The 17,879-nt window shown below is 35.6% G+C and overlaps 1 protein-coding gene across 4 annotated transcripts in view; it reads right to left on the bottom strand.

Moving 5' to 3' along the window:
* The window catches only part of SERPINB2 (serpin family B member 2), a 29,186-nt gene extending 17,721 nt beyond the window's left edge, over positions 1-11,465 (bottom strand). The window contains exons 1-2 of one of the 4 annotated variants that reach the window (XM_023495937.2): positions 11,306-11,461; positions 3,111-3,262 (exon numbers count right to left, since the gene is read on the bottom strand). Coding sequence is in view for 1 of the 4 variants with exons in the window: in XM_031946185.1 (XP_031802045.1) it covers positions 1,035-1,076 (42 nt within the window). In the remaining 3 variants the exon portion in view is untranslated. Of the gene's footprint in view, positions 1-1,034; positions 1,086-3,110; positions 3,263-11,305 lie in introns of those variants that run through there. The other 3 variants (XM_031946186.1, XM_031946187.1, XM_031946185.1) reach the window with 3 other exon arrangements.
* Between the last annotated feature and the right edge of the window lie 6,414 nt (positions 11,466-17,879).

Here is a 17,879-nt window from a genome sequence, read left to right as displayed (position 1 = left end):
GGTACGCAAGATACAGTAGTCAATGATTCTCGTAATCTACTGTTTAATAAACTCAAAAACTACAGCTTCTGGAATAAGAATTCCACATTTGACAAAAACTGCCAGGAAAACTAGAAAATTTTAAGGCAGAAACTAGGCCTAGACCAACATCTCATATCTTATATTAAGATAAGATCCAAATGGGCTCACGATTTATACATAAAAAATAATACTATAAGTGAATTAGGAAAGCAAGGGATAGTTTCCCTGTCAGATGTTTGGGAAAAAAGAGGTATTTATGTCCAAACAAGAAAAAGAGAACATCATGAAATGCAAAATGGATAATTTTGATTATATTAAATTACAAAGGTTTTGCACAAATTAAACCAATGTAGCCAAGATTAGAAGGGAAGCAGAAATCTGAGATTTTATGGCTGTTGTTTCTAATAAAGGTCTCATTTCTAAGTCATATAGAGAAGTGATTCAAATTTACAAGAATACAAGTCATTCCCCAATTGATAAATAGTCAAAGAATATGAATAAGCAATTTTCAGATGAAAAAATTTAACTTATCTATAGTCATATGAAAAAAATGCTCTAAATGACTTTTGAGTGGAGAAATACAAATTAAGACAACTCTAAGGTATAACTTCACATCTCTCAGATTGGCTAAAATGGTAGGAAAAGAAAATATTTAATGTTAGCAGGGATGTGGGAAAACTGGGGCACTAATGCATTGTTGGTAGACCTGTGAACTCATCTACCTATTCTGGAGCACAAATTGGAACTGTGCCCAAAGGATTATGAAACTATGCATACCCTTTGATCTAGCAGTACTACTATTGGATCTATATCCTAGAGCAAGAATAAGGACAAAAGAATGTGTGCAAAAATGTTTGTAGCAGCTCTTTTTGTGGTAGCAAGGAATTGGAAACATTCCCCATTAATTGGGAAATGGCCGAATAAGTTGGAGTATATTAATGTAATGGAATATTATTGTTCTTTAAAAAAAAAGGAAGAACAGACAGATTTTAGAAAAACCTGGAAAAACTTACATGAACTGTTGCTGAGTGAAGTGGGCAGAACCAGGAGAACATTGTACACAGTAACAGCAACATTGTGCGATGATCAACTATGATAGAGTTAGCTCTTCTCAGCAATACAGTGATCCAAGACAATTCCAATAGACTTGTGATGGAAAATGACATCCACATCCAGAGAAAGAACTATGGAGACTGAATGCAGATCAAAGCATACTATTTCACTTTTTTTCTCATAGTTTTTCCCTTTAGTTCTGATTTTTCTTTTACAACATGATCGATATGGAAATTGTAAATGTCTGTAATCTATATCAGATTTCTTGTTGTCTTCAGGAGGGGGAAGAGAAGGAAAGGAAAAAGAAAAATTTGGAACTTAGTCTTACAAAAATAAATATTGAAAATTATCTATGCATGTAATTAGAAAAAATAAAATACTATTAAATGGAGGGAAAAATAAACTTAAAAGTTCACTCAGATAATCACTAGTAAGTAGCATTGGGATTTGGAATCAGATCCTCTGGCTGAATTGAGTGCTCTTGACAGTTCCATGTGGCTTTACAATGGGTCTCATTTCATTGAAATATTCAAGTATTAATGAAATATTAATAAAAACACTTTTTATAGACTAAATATCATTCAGGGTCAGAATTTTCATACAGAGAGTTGACTTGCATCCATCAAAGAAAGTGCAAAACATATACAAAATAAGTTGGAAAAAGAATTAGAGGGTATGAATTAGGAACTAGAGAACCAAGCAAAACCTCATAGGAGGTGGCACTTGAATTGAACCTTGAGGGGAGGTCAGGGTTCCAAGAAAGGAAGGTGAAAAGGGAAGGCATTTCATTTATGGAGGTCAGCAAATAGGCCCAGTTGACTGACAGTACTTAAGGGGAAGTCATATGAAATGAATCTGGAAAGGGAAGTTGAAACAGATCTTGGAGGCCTTTAAAGGCTCAACAGAGTTGGTATTGTCTTCTAGTATCACTGGAAACCCATCACCATTTCTTGATCAGGTGAGGGATATGGCCAATCAAAAATAAGGATGTGCACATCTGAAGTAGAATTGGAAACATTTGTAAATCAAGAGAACCTGAGATAACAGACACCTGAAACCAGATGTGGAAGTAAACACAAGAGCATTAGATGTGATGACTTCCCTCGCCACTGCCTCCTTCTGATCAACTCCCATGTTTTGGTGTTCCCATAAACATCCTCTGTCAACACAGAGTGCAAATAATGATGAAATACTATTCCAGTTGGCCTTTACTCATCAACTTCCATGAAGAGGGACCCCTGGGAAAAGTGTGTCCTCCATTTCACAGGATTATAGAGTTAGGCATTTATTGTTCATGTAGAACATGCTCTGATCAGACATATGATAATGATCATACTCCATTATAATTATAAACCATTTGATTTCTTAATAACGCTTACATATATAATTTCTCCATTGTTATAAAACTTCATAGAGATTGTTTCAAATATATTACATTCCTTCTTCTCAATATACCTTTCACTTTCATAGAAATTAAGGACTGAATTTATGATTTCATGATTTTGGACATTCCTTTGGTGAAGAAATTCCCTTCAGTCATGCATGCTAACTCCTCTTCAACTAATAGTCTTAGAGAGAGTTCCCAAGAGGGCGTAGGTGACTTGTCTAGGATCATACAACCAGTGTGGGTGGAATATAAACCCAGTTCTTCATGACCTTATAGATAACTCTAATGTCTCATGTCACACTGCCTCTCTTTCACCTTCAGATTAAAATTCAGTATTTTTATTCTCTTTCTATTTGCCTTGGAATGATGTCTCATTCCAGTTTTCAGGCAAAATAGAACACAAATCTCAGATTTCTGCTTCCCTTCTAATCTTGGCTGCATTGGTTTAATTTGTGCAAAACCTTTGTAATTTAATATAATCAAAATTATCCATTTTGCATTTCATGATGTTCTCTTTTTCTTTGTTTGAACATAAATACCTCTGCTACCTCTTCTTTAGTCAGAGTCAAATCAGCTCCCAAATCTGCCTTCTGACTGATACTTCATCCACTTCAACATTTTCTCAGACATTTTTTCTTAGGCTTCTTACCTGTCAGATTGAGTGGTCTGCAGGGAGCTACAAACTTGGCCAGAAGAGAAAGGTTTGGGAAGAATGTTGCTTTTGGAATCAGAAGTTTTCAGTTTCTGACTTTTACTCACCGATTTTGGGCGCTTAACCTCTCTGAGTCTCAAGTTTCTTACCTGGAAAATGAAAAGATTGGACTACATGACCTCCAAGACCCCTTTATAGTTTTAAATCTATGATCTTACATGGACTATTATGAATTATGAATGCAGAACACTCATTTATTTGTAGTACCTAGGAAGATTTTTCTGTTGGATCCAAAGGACAAATCAAATGGAAGTATTTCAAATATATCTTTATGGAAAACCTTGCCTTCTTCCTTCTTCCTTTAACTCTTACTTTCCCTGTCTTCCCCCTAGTATGTGAGAGTATGTGTGTGTGTATGTGTGTAAACACAAGGGAGAAGAGAAAGAAAGAGAGAAATATAGAGAAAAGAAGAGTGAAAGAGAGAAAGAGAAAGAGAGACAGAGGGAGAAAGATCCATAAATGCATATTTGGAAATTTTATATATATATATATATATATATATATATATATGTACATATATGTGTATGTATGCTGTTTTCTAACAACATTTGTGTATAACTGTATATATCTGATGTAGATACATACATTTATTTTTTTTTCTCCTCTCCTGTACACCACAACTATATGTATAACAGAATGACAGAAGTTTTGACCCCAAGACCCCAAGACCAGCCTCAGAGAGGGCATCCAGTAGATAATAAATGTGACAGAAAATTCATTCAACAACTGGCATTGACACACCTATGGTTCAAGGTGTGGTATAGACACACCTTGGGTGCGTCTATGGCTCAAGGTGTGGCTAAATACTTGTACAGGCCCAAAGAGTGTGTCTCTATTTTGGCTAGTGAACATATCTATAGAATCTGTTTGGCATAACAGGTTTACATAATGATATTTTTAAAAAGCCACCCTACAATTACTAAAGAACATAAAGACACTAAGTGAAATGGACACTGATCTTCTCAAAAGAAATATTTCTCCAGTGACAAATTTCACAGAGCATGGGTGAGGTGTGGGAAAAATTCCCCCAAGAATTCAGGAAGTCTCACAACTATCTCAGACCCAGGTGTGTGATTGTGACCTCAAACTTAAATATCCTGGTCTACAAAAGAGGCACAATAACTTATAGAGTGATTATGGAGAAAATGTGGTGGAACTTTCAAGCAATAAATAAAAGTAAATTGTCATTATTTAAGCTCTCTGGCTAGAGGCAACATGGCAGATCTTTCTGGTTCAGTTGTGTCTCACCTTCTAACTCCCATTTAGAGTTTTCTTGGCAGAGATACTAAAGGGAGTTGACATTTCCTTCATAGGCTCATTTTACAGGTAAGGCAACTGAGGCAAACAGAGCTACAAAAATGGCTGTGAAGCCAGGTGGATCTAGTTTCAAATCTTACCTATAATATACCCAAGTGGTGTATATTTCCCAGTACTCTAGGTAGCTTTGAAACTCTTAAGTTTCAGAGAAAGGTCTGACCTGCATTGGGAGAGGGCATTGCATTATCCAGGAGTATTTTATATCAAGGAAATCATAGGTTTAGTTTATCTCCTTGTCACTCTTCTTTCTAATCAGCAAGTAATCTTTCTAATCTCCTTCTTTTAATGTCTAATATGGGAAGTTATTTCTGATTCCAAATAAGGAATAAAATCCTTTTTTTTTTACATGACCAAAACGTTATTTTGCTGTACAAAAAGAATCAGACTCTGAAATATTGTACAATTAGCTTGTGAAGGAAATCAAAAATGCAGGTGGGCATAAATATAGGGATTGGGAATTCAATGTAATGGTTTTTAGTCATCTCCCAGAGTTCTTTTTCTGGGCATAGCTGGTTCAGTTCATTACTGCTCCATTAGAAATGATTTGGTTGATCTCGTTGCTGAGGGTGGCCTGGTCCATCAGAACTGGTCATCATATAGTATTGTTGTTGAAGTATATAATGATCTCCTGGTCCTGCTCATTTCACTCAGCATCAGTTCATGTAAGTCTCTCCAGGCCTTTCTGAAATTATCCTGTTGGTCATTTCTTACAGAACAGTAATATTCCATAATATTCATATACCACAATTTATTCAGCCATTCTCCAACTGATGGACATCCATTCAGTTAAGGAATAAAATCCTAACAAGAAGAGCTGTTCCCTCTTGAGGGAGCAAATCCCTTGATTGACAACTTTAACAGAGGTTAGATATTGATATTGTTGCTTGTCCTTTGTTCTTGAAAAAGACCAATTACTTATCAGATGTGATCTTATAATAGAAGACTATTTGGGTTCATTTAAACCCCTAAATCCTCTTATTGTTTAAATCCTTCTTTCGTGTGGGTTTCTAAATGGCACATCATCAATTTTCCTCCTTACTAGTTAGTTCAAATATGCTCACCTGAAAATTACCCATTGGCCAAATCAAGAAACAAATTGTTTATTTCTAGAGCCTGCCCACTTTCCTCTTCTGCACCTCTCTTTTCCTTAATTCAATATCCTGCCCCCAGAGTCTGATTGACTCACAAACCTGAATGACTTGAAGGATGGTGGTGTCCTGTAAGGAAATAGGGATATCAGGAGGAATAATGGTCTTAGAGGAAAACATTGATTCTATTTTGGACATGTTGAGTTTGCAAAGTCAATTATCATATCCCATTTCCCACCCCTACCCTTCTCCATGTCTCCAAGCAAAATATTCCTCTGTCTTTCCACAAATTCTCATCAGGCTTGACTCAAGTCCCTATCCCATCTTGGCCACCATCTTTGGACATAATTCTGTTGGATCCAAAGGACAAATCAAATGGAAGTATTCCAAATATGTCTTTATGGAAAACCTTGCCTTCTCCCTTCTCCCTTTAACTCTTACTTTCCCTGTCTTCCCCCTAGTATGTGAGAGTATGTGTGTGTGTATGTGTGTAAACACAATGGAGAAGAGAGAGAAAGAGAGAAATATAGAGAAAAGAAGAGTGAAAGGAAGAAAGAGAAAGAGAGACAGGGGGAGAAAGATCCATAAATGCATATTTGGAAATTTTATATATATATGTACATATATGTGTATGTATGTTGTTTTCTAATAACATTTGTGTATAACTGTATATATCACACAGCCCATTACCCTTGTCAGTCCTCTCCAAAAGAGCGCCCCTTCCCTGCAATTCCTCCCTCCTTTTTATTCTACCCAAACACCAAATTCTTCAATGGTGCCCTATTCTAAAACTACTTCCACAATTATGAATAATCTAATTCATAATTGTGTAATTATAACATTTTCAAAGAGGATTGACTCCTCGATGGTAGAATTTCAGAGAAGTTGATAAAGGAGCTATCTTAGGGGAAGGTCATGTCTCCAACCCTTCCATTGCCACCACGTAAGTGGCCATCTATTTCCTGAAGACTAACTACAATTAATGGTACTTTTATAAATAGTGTAGCCATCGTGATAATTGCAAACTTGTTCAAAAATAAAATTTCATCCAACTTTTAAAAAAAAGAATTAATGCAAAAGAAATTTCTTACCCTATCTTGTGTGAAATATAATGTTAAATATTCAATAATTACTTTATTCAACAGTAAAAATAATTTCTCAGGCTCATTTAAAAATCTATGCATGAGTACATAGCAGGGCAACATAGAAATAAATGTTTTAATGGAAATCGATCACTGTATAGCAAACTGTATGATAGGATCAGATTCCATAGTAGGCATTATATAAATGCTTATCTTCTTCTGCCATGATCTAGATGTAGAAATGGAAGAAATCTTAGATGGCATCTCCTATAATGCCTTTGTTTTATGGATGAAGAAACTGGAAGGTTAAGGGATTTGCTCACCATCATGAGGAGGGATATGAACCCCCAAATAAGTGCTCTTACCGCTACACCCCACTGACTCATCATCTGAAAGTGAGGCATTATACTTATTTTGATACCACATTTTATGAAGAGCATTGACAAGCTGTATTATGTCCAAAGATGGTGGCCAAGATGGGATAGGGACTTGAGTCAAGCCTGATGAGAATTTGTGGAAAGACAGAGGAATATTTTGCTTGGAGACATGGAGAGAGGCAGGGGGTGGGAAATGGGATATGATAATAGACTTTGCAAACTCAACATGTCCAAAATAGAATCAATGTTTTCCTCTAAGACCATTATTCCTCCTGATATCCCTATTTCCTTACAGGACACCACCATCCTTCAAGTCATTCAGGTTTGTGAGTCAAACACCTACCTTCCCTCTTCTCTTTCATTCATCCCACATGCCGCTTCAGTTGCCAAGGATTTTGCCTCCATGTCTTGTGCTTCTGTTCTCTTCTCTCCACTCGTATCACAACTATTCTAATTTAGGTCCTCAGCATCTCTCATTTGGACTATTGAAAAAACATCTTACATGTTCACTCTTGTATCTAGCCTCTCTGCTTCCTATCCATCCTCCATTCAGCTGTCCCAGTTGATCTTCCTAATGCATTGGTTTGACCATGTCATTTCTCTGCTCTTTAATCCTTAGAAGATTAAATACAATAAATTTGGTCCAAACTATCTTTCTAGGATGATTACTCATACATTCTACATTCAACACAAACTAACCCATCTAAATGGTAGGGCTCCTCTATAGGAAGAGGAAACATTTATAAAACACCTACTATGTGCCAGGTATCTTTTTTGATTTTTTTAATGATATTTATTTTTTTTATTATAATAACTTTTTATTGACAGAACCCATGCCAGGGTAATTTTTTTACAACATTATCCCTTGCACTCACTTCTGTTCCTATTTTTCCCCTCTCTCCCTTCACCCCCTCCCCTAGATGGCAAGCAATCCTATATATGTTGAATATGTCACAGTTCTTTTTTGATTCTTTTTTTTTCTTTTTTGATTCTTAAGGCAACTCTTGGAGCCCCATTTTTCATTTGAGGAAATTGAGGGATATAGAAGCTAAGTGACTTATGCAAGTTTACACAGGTACTAAATGATTAGATCAAATTTGAATTCAAGTCCATAAGAATATAAATTCTTTGAGGGCAGGAATTATCTTTTACCTCTTTTTATATCCCCAGCACTTGACACAATGCCTGGCTTATAGTAGAGGCTCAATAAATAAATTTATTGGATTTTGGATAGTGGATGAATGAATGAAAATCTTGCTCTAAGTACAGCTCTAGACTAGTCTTCCATCTCTTATATATGTGCCTTTGTATAGACTACTCTTCTCTCTCCTACCTTCTTCCCCTTCCTCTTTTCCTTCACCACTATGCTTGTAATGTTCTTCTCTCCTCAGCACCAATTTTTAGAATCTCTAGCTTTCTTCACAGAGGTTGCGGTTCAGGACCATGACATTAGGAAAGTGATGCCTTGAAATGCAAATGAATTGGACTGAAGTCAGGAATTGCTGTGCAAAGTTACTAGCTTTGCTTTCCCCTCAAAACTCATCTGGTTCTAGTGGCCAGAGATAAATCAGGACGAGTGGAGATGGCCCTGGATGAAATGGGAGACCTTGACCTTTTTAAGCTAAGATCTTCAACAGGTCTCAGTGTGACTGAGGCAAATGCCCATTTGAGGCTCGATTGAAGGACTACCTCTGACAAAAAGTCTTTCCTTATTAAATCAGTTGCTCACCCCGTCTAAATAACCATGTATTCATTGTCCATGTGTACTTTGTACTTTTCAGAGCTCATGCTTCTTTCTTCAGATAGAGTCCTTGTGGTTGGGTATTGTCTGTTTTAACCTTTCTATATCCAATCTTTAGCACAGTGCCCAGCGTATAGTAGATGCTTAATCTATCCTTGTTGAATTGTACTGAATGGAATCTTTTCAAACTATAGTTGGTTAATGGACCTAGATTCAAATCCCAGCTCTGCAATTTAATGTCCATGTGAATTTGAGTGATGGCCACTAGATGGCACACTGGATAGAGCACTGGACCTGGAGTCGGGAAGAACAGGATTCAAATTTCTCCTTAGGCGTTTATTATTTGTGTGACCCTGAGCAAGTCACTTAACCTTTTTTGCCTCAGTTTCCTCATGTGTAAAATGAGCTGGAAAAGGAAATGCAAACCACACCAGTATTTCTGCCAAGACAACTCCATATGGGTCACAAAGAGGTGAACCCTTTGTTCTGTGACTAAACAACATTACATTTACCCTGGCCCTCACTCAGTTTGCTCACCTATAAAATGAAAGGGTTGGATAGGATGTTCTCAAACGTCTTTTCTGGAAATAAACCCTACTACCCCAGTGATCTAAAATTCAAACTCAACTCTCTCAGCACAAAAATGTGTTTTGCATAACTATAGTGTAGAAAGCTAATAATTTCAAATTTACGGGTTTGAGCACAGATATCCCTTGTAATCCCATACAAAGTATACCCCTTCTTAGTTGGAGCCATATTCCCAAGTGACTGCTGCCACCATTAACTCAGAATGTTGAGGTTTTGCTTGCTTTTGGGGGGGGGGAACTTTTCTTAGCTTGTTATTAGCTTGAATGCTAATGCCATAAAATTGGTTATAAAGGGACAATAAATGGCATCAAAGCAGAAAATGCCTGTCATGAATTTCTCAATGATTTCATAAATGATGATATTTTCATCCCTAGACAACAAACAGTTGGCTCTTAATTAATGTTATCTTTGGAAAGAATATCATTATAGAATAAATATTATCCTTGGAAATAATGGGAAGAAATAGTCTGCAAATAGCTCGAACTTGCTGTTGATTCTGCTAGTTCTCACACATAGTAAATGATCCCTTAGGCTTTGGCAAGACTGTCAGATACCAGAATTTGATCAAATCTTTAAAAACACAGACTCTGCCCACTGCTCCACTCCCTTTAAACTAGATCCATATTGGTCATGGGAAGGATTCTGTATTCTTTTCTGCTGTATGGTAGCAACACATGAAGAATGAAAACTATAATAAAGAGTGGAAACAAGATGAACAGGCTTGTTTTACAAATAAATCTTCTTCCAAATAATCACCACCCAAAAAAAGAAAGAAAAGCAATCATTTCTATTTGCTACTTTCTTTGCTTGATAGAGAATAATTGATGGAACAATATAAGAGCCATAGTTTAGAAGCAAATGGTCAGCTCAATCATCCAGATAATTGGTGAGTGTTGTCAAGTGATTAGCAAGAACATTTTCCCTCTTATTCAATGAATCCCAGTTCCTTGAATGAATCAACATATTTGGGAGTCTTGTTGATAGCACCATTTAAAAAAAAAAAATTCCCTAACTCCTCCACATTGTGGTCACTGATGAATAACGAAAGTTAAAAAGTAAACAAGCTTCACTGATGAAAGTTACTTATGGAAGTTCATTCTCTCTATTTAAATTCATTTAGTTATGCAAATTCTCTTAAAAGTGAAGAGTCAAATGAAAATATAAGTATCGTTATTCATAATTTTATTGCTTTATCTTGGAATATATCTTTTCAAAAAAATACAGTTTCATTTGGGTAACATTCATAAAAATATGCATTCTCATTCAGATGGAACATTAAATATCATCAAACCTATCTCATTTTACAGCAAGGAAAACTGAGGTCTAGTAAGGTTAAACAGCTTGTGCAAATCCACAAGCTGTTAATACCTGAACAGAGACTTGAACTCAAGTCCTATGACTTAAATTAAAGTACTTTTCCTCCTATTCCATATTATTTATAGTCTTTAAATAGAGAAGCACAGATAGTTTAATTCAGAAAACATTCAATTTATCTCATGAAGTTGAATTGAATTTAATCTAAAAATTCGTTGAAATACTCTGTCTCAGTGATTCTGGAGGAAAAATCTTAATTGGGAGTCTATGAACTTAGGTTTTAGTTTTAGTTTTTAAACTGATAACTATATTTTAGCATAATTTGATCCCTTTGAAATTCTGTTATATTTAATATATTTTAAAATATTATTCTACAAATAGGTTTCTCCATTCTGCCAAAGGAGTCTATGACAAAAAAAAGTAAAAACCTGACCTTAAAAGTCATTAAAATATTAAACTAAAATGTTTTCCTTTCCTTTCAAAAGCTTTAGTGCTGTCATTTGATTTCCCACTAAATATCCCATGACATTTCCATTTTCAAAATGTTAGCAATACTACTGAGAAACTATAGTGAAAATGAAACCCTACTCCCCATTAAAAGAAATCACAGGAAAAGTTACCATACCTTTGAGAATGAGGTGCTGTTTGCTTGACAGCTAGTTTCCTTCTGGCTTGCTCCAATTTACATGCAGGGAAGACTGGTTTTATAGTTGGTTCTTGCCACTCCCAAGCAGCTTTCCCATTTTTTTTTTCCTTTATCATTCAGAATGATTCAACATTTTACTCAGGAGGTCATCAGGAGAATAGTAATGCTTATCTGTGTAGAAGCAGAAACTTAAGAAAGTTATTGGGAAAGTGACATCATGTAGAAACTTTGGAATTTGGCAATAACTATACAAGTGAATCAAAAAAGGCTGGAATTTCTCAGTACTAAGACTTTATCAGTCTAGATTACTTATCCCTTTCAGCTTCTCCTCCCTGATCACAGGGAGACCACAAAAAATGTATGTGGTTATTTTGTACTTTTTAGAAATAGTGGGCTCATTTCTCCTAGTTGGGGGTGGGAGGAGGGAGTCTAACTATCCTTGTAAACTAGAAATAGAAAGGAAGTCAAACTATCTCATTTCTTCTCTTCAGTTTTACCTGTGTGAAACTCATAAAAATCCAAGTAAAATTATTTTAATTCGTAGCTTTACCTTAAGCTTAGTTTACATCTTGTCAACTAAAAAAAAAAAAAGTCTAAAATCAAACAATATTTTAGTGACATCCATTCACAGGCATTTCATTTAGATTAACCTTTAAAGTTTTTATTTTTCCTCATTGAGGCCTAGACTTAAGTTGCTTTGGTCCTAATTTATAGTCCAATATAATTTGAGGAAGAATTTAAGTAGCACTTCATATTAACCAGAAATTAACATCTCAAAATTTGACTTGCAATTTCTTCAACATGTATTCAAGTATCTTTTAATGTACTTTAAAGCAAATAAAATTAGCCAAGTGTGGCAAAAATACAGTAGAAAACTTTAAAATTTCTCTTTGCTTATGGATACGGTTTTGTCAGGCTCACTTTTGTTCCACAGACCAACTTTTTTTTTTTTAATCTTCATTAAAGAATGGACAGAATTGATATTGTTATGACAGAAAAGAAATCTCAAAAGCCAAGTAACAAAATGAGGAATGAACATGGAAGACTTGAGACAAAATGGACACCCATACACTGGAGTATGGTGTGCCCATGCTGAGGAGTAATGAATGGGTGGTTTAAAGTTGCAGAAATAAAGCAAGGTATAGTATACAGGCCCATGAATTCCAGGATAAATTTAGTTCTTGGGGTGACTATAGGTTCCTGAGTGTTGTTATGGAAGTAGTATTTTAGGAAGACTAATCTTGCAAATTCTTTAAGGGAAATAATTCAAGCCTTATCTTGCTTCTTCTCCCTATTCTTTGGCTAAAACAATGGCATACACATATAAAGTGCTTAAAAAGATTTGTCAACTAAACGAATTCAACTCTTATTATAGCATTAAATACTTACTATGTGCAATGAATTGTGTTTGATAGATTCTGAACATAGAGAAAAGCAGAACAGTGCCTGCCTTCAAAGACTTTACATTTTGTGGGAGAATTCACACATATATTGATGAGAAAATATAAGAGAATTTGAAAGAAAATAGAACATAAATGGAGGAGAGAGGAGAAAGAAATCCCCAACTACAGCTTTGAAGGAATATGAGGATTATGAGAGAGGAAAGAATGAGGAAAAAATTTATTACAAACATGCAAGTTAACTTGTAAGAGGTACATGGAATGCTGAGGTTCAGGTAAAGCTTTACTATCATGTAAAATATAGGAAGGGGAATAATACAGAATAAATCTTCAAAAGCAAGTTGAAGCCATATTATGGAGAGCCTCAAAATGACAATGTGGGAAATTTGTGTTTCTTCTACTCAAGTAAGAAATTATTGTTGTTGTTGTTATGGTTGTTGTTATTTTATGGTGGGGGGGGTGGCAGATGGTAGAGAATACTTTTTGGTTTTGGCTTTGGTTTTTTGGTTACGTTTTTTTGTTCTTTTTGTTTTTTGGCAGCTTTGTGAAGGGTAGATTAAAGATAGGCAATGTGGAAGTAGGGAAAACAATTAGAAAGTTATTATAGTAGGTTAGGCAAAAAGTAATGGAGGCTTGATCTAGGGCTTTTGGTTGTATAAGTAGAAATAAGGAGATTTTTCTTTTTTTTTTTTTTTTTGCTGAGGCTGAGGGGTTAAGTGACTTGCACAGAGTCATACAGCTAGGAAGTATTAAGTGTCTGAGGTCAGACTTGAACTCAAGTCCTCCTGACTTCAAGGCCAGCACTGTATCCACTGTGCCACCTAGCTGTGCCCCAAATAAGGAGATTTTAAGGAAGTAGAATTGATAGAATTTGCTAGGTGTTTGGATGTGGGGAGAGGAGTGAAAAGAGGGAATTGTCACAGTTGACTCTAAGATTACTAGTCTAGATGACTTGGAAGATAGTGGGACACTCAACAAATAAAAAATATGGAGGAGTTGTAGTTTAAGGAGGAAAGTTGGTATGCTCTAGTTTGGATGTGTTGAGTTTACATGTGATATATTCTGATGAGATGTACAGTTGGAGCTATTTTATAAACAATTTGTCATTATAGGATTGGAGTTGATGAGAGAGATTAAGCTTCATAGTATCTGGATGTGGGAGTCATATTCATAGAGATGATACTTGGACCCTTGGGAATAAATAAACTCATCAAAGGAGAAGGCATAAAGAGAGAAGAAAATAGAATTCATAGCATAGCCATGGAAGACACTTATTTGTAGAGGATGATAATAGAAAAGGAATTAATGGAGACTTGAGAAGGAGCCATTTGACAGTTAAAAGAAGAGAATAGTGTTGTAGAAATCAAGTAAGGGGAATGTATCCAGGAGACCGAGTTAACTATCTTGCACAAAGCTAAAGAAATTTCAAGTAAAATGAGGACTGAAAAAGACCAATGAATTTAGCAATAAAGGAAACAATGGATCCTTTAAGATTTTCAATGAAATTGGAAGGTAGATTACAAAGGTTGAGGAGTAGCAGCAGGTGACTTTTTTCCCCTAAGAGTCTGATTACAAAAGAATTTGAGGGGATGAAAATATCAAGGAAAGTTTTTATGTAAAAGTGTCCTTTCTTTAGACTTCAGCAAAGCTGAAAGTCAAAAAAAGCAAAAACAGAGAAACTGAATTATTAGGACTACAGGTAGGTATTGCAGTGAACAAAGCACTGGGCCTGAAATCAGGAAAGTTCATCTTGCGAGTTTAAATCTGATCTCAGACACTTCCTGTGTGTACTCTAGGTAAGTGACTTAACCCTATTTGCCTCAGTTTCCTCATCTGTGAAATGAGCTGGAGAAAGAAATAGCAAACCAGTATCTTTGCCAATAACATCCTCAATGGTATCAAGAAGAGTCCTACATAAAGGACTGATCAACAATAATAGTTTTTCACATGTAAAGGAAGCATCCTGCCTCTTGGAAAGAACCTGAAGCTTGAACAGTTCAACTGCATAGGAAATAACTTTCTAGAGGCTGTAAAACAACAGCACAAATAGTTAACATTTTCTTCCATTCATCCACAGGATACTACAGTAGGAATCTTGAAAAGTGTAATTGGTGGATCACCATAAGTAGAATACCTCACATAGGGAACTTGCTATGAAACAGAAAAGAATTGTCAAAGATTAGAAGCTAGACTTCTCCCATCAACTGCTTGGAGATGATAAAGGTTATTGCTGAAGCAAGTTTAAAAAAGGGAAGAAAAAAAAGAAGCTGTCTGTTAATCACACACACGTAGGTATGTTCATACATATATCTGCATATGTCCATGTGTGTGTATGTCTGGGTATATTCTTATTCCCCCAAAAGAAGATAGAATAAAAATGTAAGTATTTTTAAAATTTACAAAATTGAAAACTTAGAGAAAAGCAAGAAGATTAAGCTGTTTGAAATTTATATTATTAATGAATAGATTCTAAAATGTTTCAAAATGGAACATGCCCATTTTTTTCAATAGTATTTTATTTTTCAGATACATGTAAAGATACTTTTCAACATACATTTCCATAGTCAGAACCTCATGGATCCCTTTCAGGAATAGGATTAAATCCATAAAGTTGGAATAGGTTTTTACTACAACATTAAAGGTGGGAGTTGTAACCATTGTTTTTGCTATGCCATTTGAGTAAATGTCTTTTCTGTTGTGGTTGTTGTTTTTCATTTTTGAAGATGACCAAAATGACATCACTATGTTTGAGTCAAGTTAACAGTGTGTTCAACTGTGGCTGATCAGACCAATATGAGCTCAGAATACTCTGCTATAGGTTGAACACAGATAGTCCATATGAACATTTGGGGTATCTTCTAATGCTTTTTCTAAAAAATATAATGAAGGAAGGGAAAACACACCAGCGTGGACTTGTGAGCTATAGCATTACAGAGGATATCTACTTACAGGATTATTCCTAGATTTCTAAAAGCAGTAACAATCATCCCTTTGGAGACCCTGTCTTCCAGTGCCAATGATGTTTGATGTGACAAGCTCATGAGTATTCATTATTAAAGAAAGAGGACATCTGAGAGTGTTTGTAGACAATGAGAAGGAAAAAATAGAAAAATAGAATCAGAACAGAACAAATAAAGTTGAAGAAGAGAATCATTAATGGGAAAAGCTAGAGAAAGCTGAAGAGAGATGAATCAGGGGCATCAGTAGAGAGATTGAATAATAATTTAATGTGGCCATAAAAAGATGACATGTCCTTATTGTAAAAACTGATAGGGGCTGGGGAGGAAAGAGTCAGGGATGACAATGATGTTACAAATCTGTGTGTCTGGCTGGATGGTGATGCATTTAGCAGAAATAAAAGAGATAACAAGAGAAGTTGATTTGGGGGGGGGAGGAACAATGAAATTATTTTGGGCACATTTATTTTAATGTGCCTATGGGATATGCAGTTTAAATTGTCCAATAGGCAGTTGGTTGTATGTTACCATAGCTTAAGAAAGAGACAAGGGATGAATATATAGATCTGAGAGTCATCTATGTAGAGATAATTAAACTAATGGGAGCAGACAAGTTCACTATATGATAGAGTACTGAAAGAAGAGAAGACCTGGGATAGCTCTGGGGTACTCTTCAAGGGAGCATGGTGATAAAAATAAATATGTAGACTAAGAAGGAATTTTGAGATAGGTTAGAAGATGAATCACAGAAAGAGCAATGCCATGAAAACTCAGAGAGAAGAAAATATTCAAGAGAAAGGGTTAGTCAGTTTCAAATGCTTCAAAGAGTTTAGAAGGATGAAGATTGAGAAAAAGAAAATTTGATTTTACAAGATTCTAGTGAGGGGAATTAAATCACTTCAAGCTAATCTCAAAAACCTCACCATTTGCTTCACCATGGGCATGTCAAGGATATGGACACATTTTCAATTCAGGATCTTGTTCATGCTCAGTACTCGCCAGAAGCATGATATCCGCAAAACATTTTGAATGATATTGGACAAGAACTTCCCTTTGATTCATTTAGTGTGTGATAGTTCAAAGAATGTTCAGGAAGTGTTGCAACAATCCCTGCTGAGTGAAAAGAGAAGTCCTCTACATTAGCATATACATCATCATTGAAACAATCTACATCTAATACTTATCTGTGGGCTAATAACCACATCCTGCCTTTGCTTGTCTATAAGGACATTATTTTTCTTCCAAGTTTTCTTCTCCCAAAAGAAAGACCTTGGGAAGCATAAAATCTACTGTAATTTGGAAACAAAACAGACTTTTCAATAGTTATTAAATAAACTCTCTGCTAAGCCCAGGAGATACAATGTTCTCAAAATGTTCACAATCTAATATGTGAAACAACATGCAAACAACTGTATACAAAGAAACTGTACAGAAGATAAACTGAAGATAACTAAGAGATGAAAGGTATTTTAAAAAAGGATGAAGAAAAGGCTTCCAAAAGAAGATGAAATTTTAAATGAAAATTGAAGGGAGGGAGGGAAGCCAGTAGGTAGAGGTAGGGAGGGAAAAAATTCTAGGCATGGAGGAGAACTAGAAAGAATTCCTGGAATTAGAAAATGGATGGTCCCGTTTGTGGAAAAACCAGAAAGCCAGGATCACTGGATTGAAGAATATTTGAAGAAATTGTCACAAGACTGCAAAGGGGAGGCATGAGAGAGTTGTTACAACTAATTATTGTTATTGCAGATGTGACTGACAGGACGTATGCCATCCCACTTTCTCCCCCAGACTTATGTTTAAGTGATAATAAGAGAGGACACTGAAAAGAGGAGCTTTGGGGTGATAAGAGAGGACACTGAAAAGAGGAGCTTTGGGGTGAGTGCTTCATAGGGGAAGACTGGAGAGTGTCACTCTACCTGATCTACATTTTAACACTTCTACACTTATTTTGCTTCAATGCTTTTCTTCCCTTACCTTCTTAACTTCATTAAAAAAAATCCTTAACTTTCTTTCTTCTGGATAAAGGGAAGGAGGGCTCACCAGCACTCCATCTGATTTGCTGAATCAGATTTTTTTGGTGTGAATAGTAAGGGGTTGGATATTGTTACTGTTCCTGGATGAGACAGAAAAAACCTACTATAATCTGTAGAGAGCTCAGCTTTAAACTGATGATAGTGGGTGCTTCAGGTTTAGTTG

The sequence above is a fragment of the Sarcophilus harrisii genome, chromosome 1 (assembly GCF_902635505.1).
Source record: "Sarcophilus harrisii chromosome 1, mSarHar1.11, whole genome shotgun sequence".
In the NCBI taxonomy this organism is placed as follows: Eukaryota; Metazoa; Chordata; class Mammalia; order Dasyuromorphia; family Dasyuridae; genus Sarcophilus; species Sarcophilus harrisii.
Note: the sequence above shows the minus strand (reverse complement) of the source record. Positions and strands in the feature narration are given on the sequence as shown.